The sequence below is a fragment of the Echinops telfairi genome, unplaced genomic scaffold, assembly GCF_000313985.2.
Source record: "Echinops telfairi isolate 266 unplaced genomic scaffold, ASM31398v2 ScPeMD7_2;HRSCAF=8, whole genome shotgun sequence".
Classification (NCBI taxonomy): Eukaryota; Metazoa; Chordata; class Mammalia; order Afrosoricida; family Tenrecidae; genus Echinops; species Echinops telfairi.
Genome location: NW_022103898.1, coordinates 77,234,521 through 77,241,639, shown reverse-complemented (window position 1 = coordinate 77,241,639; position 7,119 = coordinate 77,234,521). Strand labels below are relative to the sequence as shown.

Genomic DNA, 7,119 nt, shown 5'->3' with positions numbered 1-7,119 from the left:
GGGGGGGCGAGGGGCCTGGGGGCAGTTGGGAAGAAAGCTAGCTCTGATACCAGGAACTCAGAACTCTGGCCCACCTCGGCGTCCTGGTGGCTTCCCCAGCCATAGGAGATTGCCACGTCTTACCCAAAGTTACGCAGGTGTGGCCTGAGGTAAACAAAATCTTGAAGGAGATAAAGACCTCTGAGCCCAAGCCTGCATTTTCTAGAATGGCCCTCTCTGGGAGGGTCCTCCCTCTCCTGCCTTAATTTGGAGACCTGGGGTTTTACAGCTCCACTTCTTTTTCTTTCAAAAACAGGCTCTTGGGACTCAGCGTGGACATCGCCACATACTTTAGTCAGTGCTGGGACATCTGTGTTCATTAGAGGGTGAGCAGCCCTGTGGCACTGGGGCTGGTACGGTACTTGTTGAGTACGGAAGGTGACATCCCCGAGGGGCAAGTCCTGAACCCTAGAGGGCTTGCTGCTGCAGTCCAAGTGCTGGGTGAGGCTGCTGAGCGCCTGTCTTGGGGAAGGAAGGGACTCAAGGAAGCTACAGGACCCGGAGGGGTGCATGGGCCAGAGGGAAGAGAAAGGAGCAGGACCTGGAAACTTACATCTCCGGAGTCTTGGACTTGTTCTTGCCGTTAAAGAACTCGGGGAGAGCCCTCCGCTCGATGGCATGAACACTGCAAGAGAAATCAGAGTGGGTCCCGGAGAAGGCCCTGGTGGAGGGAGGGGCGTCCTGAAGGAAGGAGAAGCCTGGCAGGAGGGGTGGGCGACCAGCTGGAGACTGCAGGGGAGACCAGACACTGGGGGAACGCTTCCCCCACCCCAGCTGTGAGCCTCAACCAGAGACCAGGAGCTCGTCCATGACTGAAGTGCACCATGGTCTACATGACCGACTGGAGAGGGCTTCTGGGGTCAGCAGGCGGGGGAGTGGATTCCATGCGTGGGGGTGGGGGCAGCACCTGTTGTAGTCAAACCAGGCCGCGTAGCTGGGGATGATGATGTGGTGGGTCTGCTCTGTCACGTTGTCCTCGTGCAGGTCTGGGTTCTTGGTCTGCTCCCCTTTGTTCCCCGTACTGTTCTCATCCTCATCCTATGGGGCATGGAGGCAGCAGGTTGCTCAGCATTGCCACTGCCCACCCTGCTTCGCCCCCGCCCCCGGGGGACTTGGGCAATGGAGAAGAGCGCCGGAGTGAAGGTACAGTAGGGCCCCGGGGCTCGGACAGAATCAGAGTTTGAGGCAACCACTAGGACTAGTCCAGGGTGTACAAAGTCTCAGCAGCGGAAGGTTCGCGGAGGAAACTTTCAAATCACCCAGGGAGATGAGGCCTCTCTCAGCCACTCACCTTGCCTGCAGGCTCCATGCTTTCCTCCTCCTGTTCGTCTGAAAAGAGACGGCCGCAGGTGAGCCAGGGAGGGGCCCACTAGAGCCCCAGCAGCCTGGGGCAAGGCGGTAGCTGAGCCTGTCCCCTCAGGAGGCTTTCCCTCTTACCCAGGTCAGTCATGGTGCCGCCTTTGACCGGGGCTGCCTCCGAGTCCTTCTTCGTGCTGACTGCCGGGAAGAACTGCGCTGTAAGGCACATCCTGCCTTCACAGGCACACACCTTGAGACCCCCCTACCTCCCACTCTCCCTGCCTGGCCGCAGAGGGTGGTGCCCTCCCTGCAGTGCAGGAAACGCACTTGCGACTTCCCGCCTTCTCTAGGCCCCTGCAAGGAAGCCCGACGTCAGGCCTGTCTCCCCATCTGCGTGTGTACGCTCTCCAGGGACGGAGGTGGCCTCCGACCAAAGGACTCGGAGAAGTGGTGCATCGTCGTCGTCGTCGTTTCTCAAAAGCAGAGGAGACTTTCCTCAAATGAATTCACACGCGAGCGCTCAGAGACAGCAGTGTGGTTCTGACTCGGGTGAGCAGGCAGAAGCCCGAACTCAGGCCTCTCCGTGGCCCTTAGCCCCACCCTGGAGATGGCTGGCCAAATATCTACTGGAATGTCAGCAGAGCTATCAGAACTTATCTGTGTGTTTGCTGATTTCATCCTTCAAATGTGTCTGTGAATGTTTTATCACCGTGTGACCTAACACCATGCTACAACTATCACCAAGAACCACGACCATCGGTCCATTCAGACTCATGGTGCCCCTGTGCATTGTTACCACTAGAAATGCCCCCGGGCATTTTCTTGGGAGCCCTGGTGGCACAGGGGTTAGGTGTTGGCCTGTAGTCCGCAAGGTCTGCAGTTTGAAACCATCAGCCACTCCACAGCAAAAAGACCAGCTTTCCATTCCCACCAACAGTTACAGGCTCGGAAACCCACAGCTCTCCCCTGTCCTATAGGGTCACTATGAGTCGGCATCGACTCAAGGACATTGAACTTGGTTTCCATTTCTATGGGAGATTTCCGGGCCTTTCTTCCAGTGCTGCCGGGTGGTCCAGAACCACCGACCTTTCTTTAGTGTAGCAGTCAGTACAAACCACTGCACAGGCCAGAGACCTTGTAAGACAGGACAGGTACATAATGTGTGTTGGAATATATTTCACTGAGGGGTGTGCGGGGTAGGGGGTTACTTGATAGGGCTCTGTAGGAGCTACTTGTAATTCCTACCAAATGACTGGCTAGGATAGTACTTGGCAAATGTGAGGGATGTGTGATCCACCAAGCTGATGGCCTAGCACAGGGCTGCCATGTTGGGGGGGGGGCAACTAGGACGTATGGGGCTCTGAATGAAGAGAGGAGTCGGCTTTGTCGTTGCACTAGGTTTTAAAATTAGCTGTCTCAAAAGCAGAAGAGGGGCAGGGGTGGAGTGCATCCTTGGGACCCCTAAATCCCTGCACATTGGATCTCTTCCATCTGGGAGACACAGTGCTGTGACACCAGAGACGTGGCCGAGACGTGGTGGCAGCAGTAGCAAAAGCACGAGGGGCTTCCTGACCCACGGTGTGAGAAAGCAGAGAGCCTTTTGGCAAGGCGCTTGCCAGAAGAGTAGGCTACCTCGAGGCATGTAACTGGGGGAGCTAGGTTTCTGAGTGCTCTGGGGCCAGGGTGACTGGCAGAGTGGAGTGCCTTTTCTTCAGCAGCGGTAGCGCTACACTGCCCAGGCAGAGCAGAGGCCAGGGCTACGGGATGGAGAACCCGAAGACCAGAGTAAAGTGTGCCTGTGGGCACATCGAAGAAGAGGGGATCTTGGCCGAAGAAATATAGCCTGTAAATAACTGTCTCCCGAGCGTGTCTGACCCTGAACTGTTCATGTGTTAGCGTCCCTGATACACCCCATAATAAGCAGAATCTACTCGTTCTGTGTGGCTCTGGCAGTGAGCTCTCACACCCAGCAGAAGGGTAGAGTGCCACAGGAGAAGCGGGTGGTGCGAAGGAGGTTGGGAGGTGGTGGCATGTCTGGCCTCCACCTCGTAGCACTGGGCCTTCCGTAAGCGGACGGACGGGAGTGTGACTCTCCTAGCTCCTCGTCAAGTCACAGGAGGTCAGACGTGCCCCAGGCCACGTTTTCCAGACGCACAACTTAAACAAGCTTAGAGACAGTTACTGTCAGGTGCAAAGCACAGTCTGTCATTCTAATGTGGATGTGAACGTCACAGAGAATTCCACAGTGATGAAAACAATTTCAATAACCAGCTAAATTGAAGGAAAGGGGCCTTTAGGTCCGGAGCTGGTCTGGGGAACAGCTCGGTCAGGAAACCTGACACCGCAGGGACAAGACAGGGAGGGGTTCCGGGAGCCTGGCGCACCTAGCCTGACCCATACCTGTTTTGGGCAAAGTCACCTCTTCTACGTTGGGGACAGGTGAGGGCTCATCCATGTCCTTGGTCAGGTCTTCCTGCTCCTCTTCCCGGTGGCCCCGTTTAGACTTGGTGTAAGGCGTTGAGGGGCTGAGGAGGAAAGAGTGAGAGACCCGTCACTCGGGGCCAGGGAGTCCTTGGGGCTGAGGCTCCAGCGAAGGGAGAGGAGAGAACCCCGAGGGCGGGGTGGTCCAGCACGGACAGAAACCCGTCGCTGTCGCTGCGGGTGATGGGGAGTGGCAAAGGCCTTCAATTTGGAAGCTCTGCCTGAATCTATGACAGACCTGGTCCTCTCAGGACACTTGCATCACGATGGCACCCCAGTCAAGGCTGCCTTCCTCATGGAGCGGCGAGAAGGGGCAGGGGCGGGCTAAGAGGCGGGCGTACCCTTTCTTAGCATTTTTCTTCTTAGCTTCCGGGGTGGGTGAGGGAGACGGGGAGCGCTTCCTCTTCTTATAGTTCCCCCCCTTCTTGTCCCGTCGATCGGAGTCTGGGCTGTTCACCTGCAGCAGAGGACCGGGAAACGGTCAGTCAACCATCGCCGGCGAAGACGCCCCGAAACTTGGGTTAAGGGCTGAAGGGAGAGGCAGAGGGCTTGCCCACCTCATCTGTCAGCGTCTTGGCGGAAATCTTCTTCCGGCGCGAGACGGGGCCCTTGTCATCGCTGACTTCATAGTCCTCCTCGTTCATCCACTCGTTGAAGGTGTCCGTGTCCAGGACCCACTTGGCGTGAACCTGAAGCCCAGACGCCGGTGCTGCTGGAGGAGCCCGGCCGCCAAGGCCAAGGGCGCGGGAGCCCCTCCCCTCCTCCAGAGGGTGCACAGCCCTGGCCCCTGCTCGGGCCCAGGGGGACGAGGAACTCTCACCTTCCTGGGCTTCTCAGGCGTCGGGGCATCTTCCACAGAGGCTTCGATTTCACTGGCGGGGATCCACGTGTCGTAGCTGCGGGGAACGGAGAGGGAAGAGCAGGGTCAACGGGAGGCAGGAGGCAGGGTCACAGGCAGACCTCTTCACCCTTCCCGGAAGGAGAAGCATCGGACTGCTGGGGTGCTTCCTGGTATGGCTCCCCTCTCCCAGTAATATCAGAATTCTTTTTATTATAATGTTAAAAAAACAAAAGCCCCTAACAAGATGTCCTAGAAGCCTTCTTGTTCATCCTGTCACCCTCCTCCGACGACTCGTTTCCTTTCTTACAAACACGACTCCCGACATGCAGTGTCTCTCGTTCCCAGCAATTCAAAAAATAATTTTCTTCTTTTCACCTAATTACAGCCATGAGACCAGACGTGTTCTCGTACACTCTACTTCTCACACTTGGTCTACACACGTCAACGGCATTTCCTAAGTAGCACAGTGAGACTGACTGTGTCACGGTCAAAAGTTAAGACTGCTTCTAGCCTCAGCCCAGGCCTCCAGACGAGGGGTCGGCAAACGGGCTTGGGAGTCGTATGTGGTGGCTCTTTTGGTACTTACATGTGGTTCTGACGAGAGTGAGAGAAAGTTTTAAGGACATTAGTCAGATCATGGTGATTTCATTTATATGTCCAAATAGATCTGTGGCTCGTGAGTGATTTTTAAATTGTGGCGAGGGGCAGGATTGGCTCTTCCGTCTCAAAAGTTTGCCGACCCCTGGTCTGGAGGACCCAAATCCGCCCCAGGGCAGAGGGTTCAAGTGAGAGGTGTGGAGCCAAGAAATCAGCCGGCCTACAAAGAGCCCCCAAGAGCGCCTTGTGGCTCTGCGAGCGGCCTGGACTTCTGGGCTGCGTGCTCCAGAGACTCCGCCTCACCTGTCAGGATAGTAGCCCCAGTGCAGAAGAACCTGCTTATCCCTCTTCATGACTGGTCGTACCCATTCCTCTGGGATAGAGACAGAGAGGGAGAGGTGTAAGCTACAGGGGTACGTTGGAAATACATGCTGAACGGAAGCCCTCGGCAACAAGGCACCTGGGAACAAGGATTCAGAGTCCCCCCGTGGGGTGACCTGAGCTGCCCTCCAGCCCCAGCAGTGGCCAGAACCAGCCAGGCCTCACCTTCTTCTAGGTTCCCTGGGACAGGGTACACGACATGAGAGGCGCTGTTCTTGTCCTCAGTGACTGTCCCCTGCACAGCATGGAAGGAAGCACATCAGTATCACCCCTCTGAGTCCCAGGGTGTCCACACACCCAGATGTCATTGACCACACGCCTGCCTTCCTGGTCGGAGCCTTCACAGGACGGTGCCAGAGAGAGCTTGCTTTCTAAGCGCACACCACCTGACTGGCAGGGAGAAATGCTGGCTTGGGCTGTGAATGGGGAGAAGTGGGAGAATTTAAAATCTGCCAGGCAAAGTTTCTCTGGCGAGGTCAGCCTCACATGGGAACTTAAGATGGGCTGTCTGCCCCTCTCCAGGACACCGGCTTGTTGCTACAAAGCTACAAAGCGCACACATCTCGCTTCTCTCGACTCAGCCACCCTTTCCACGCACTCAAAGTGGATGCTTTCTGCCCCTGGCCAGTGGGGACCCTAGCAACAGTGATGCAGGCCAGCTCAGACTGGGAGATGGAGCAAGAGACAAAGGGACAGAGAGACTCAAGGCTTTAACTCTGGTCTTTCTCCGAGTAGGTAGAGCCACTTCTCCAGTTAAAAAAAAACAACAGCTAAAAAAGAAAAACCCGAAAAAAACACACGAGGTAGTTCAGGGGTGCTTTGTGGTATGGAACACACCAGGAAAGGAGTCACAAATTTTATGAGGCCTGATAATCCCCCTGACCACACATACATATACACACCACCACCACCACCTATCCGCTCACCTGGTGTCTCTTGATAATGTCCTTTAATTTCCCTAGCAGTTTGGGCTCAATTTCCGGACACAGAAAGATGTTTGGTCGAGTTAGGCAGTTGTTCTGTGGGGAGGAGCAACAGATGGGGTGAGGTGATGGGGAAAGGGATTCTCACGGGGGCTGGGGCCGGGGTGGCGCAGGGCGACGGATGCAGGTGTTCTGGACGATTACCTGCACCAAAGACTTCTCAATGGTCATGAACATTTCCACGTTGCGGTCCACCCGTGATGGATTCTGGAAATCATAACGCCGCCTTGCGAAGGGGCAATAATCTAGTGAGTGGGATAGCTCAGGTCTGGAGATGAGGTTAGAGCACATGACTTAACGTGGGGCACTGGGAGGGGAGCTTGCTTCTGCTAGTATCGCCTGCAATCTGGCCTCCCTGATCTGCACCCCTTGAATCACCCTGTGCTTAGTCCGAAAGGACAAAGAAAAGCTTGAGATGCCAGCCCAAGAACCCTTTTCCCTGTAACACACACATACACACACACACACACACACACACACACACACACACACACACAC

At 55.9% G+C, this 7,119-nt stretch overlaps 1 protein-coding gene across 1 annotated transcript in view; it reads right to left on the bottom strand.

Moving 5' to 3' along the window:
• Positions 1–7,119, bottom strand: part of SMARCC2 (SWI/SNF related, matrix associated, actin dependent regulator of chromatin subfamily c member 2) — a 22,956-nt gene that overhangs the window by 10,058 nt on the left and 5,779 nt on the right. The window contains exons 3-14 of the mRNA XM_045289057.1: positions 6,766–6,847; positions 6,565–6,657; positions 5,804–5,873; positions 5,561–5,630; positions 4,640–4,715; positions 4,377–4,508; positions 4,161–4,276; positions 3,739–3,863; positions 1,477–1,536; positions 1,331–1,368; positions 947–1,077; positions 593–664 (exon numbers count right to left, since the gene is read on the bottom strand). Of these exons, the coding sequence (XP_045144992.1) occupies positions 593–664; positions 947–1,077; positions 1,331–1,368; positions 1,477–1,536; positions 3,739–3,863; positions 4,161–4,276; positions 4,377–4,508; positions 4,640–4,715; positions 5,561–5,630; positions 5,804–5,873; positions 6,565–6,657; positions 6,766–6,847 (1,065 nt within the window). The remainder of the gene's footprint in view (positions 1–592; positions 665–946; positions 1,078–1,330; positions 1,369–1,476; positions 1,537–3,738; positions 3,864–4,160; positions 4,277–4,376; positions 4,509–4,639; positions 4,716–5,560; positions 5,631–5,803; positions 5,874–6,564; positions 6,658–6,765; positions 6,848–7,119) is intronic.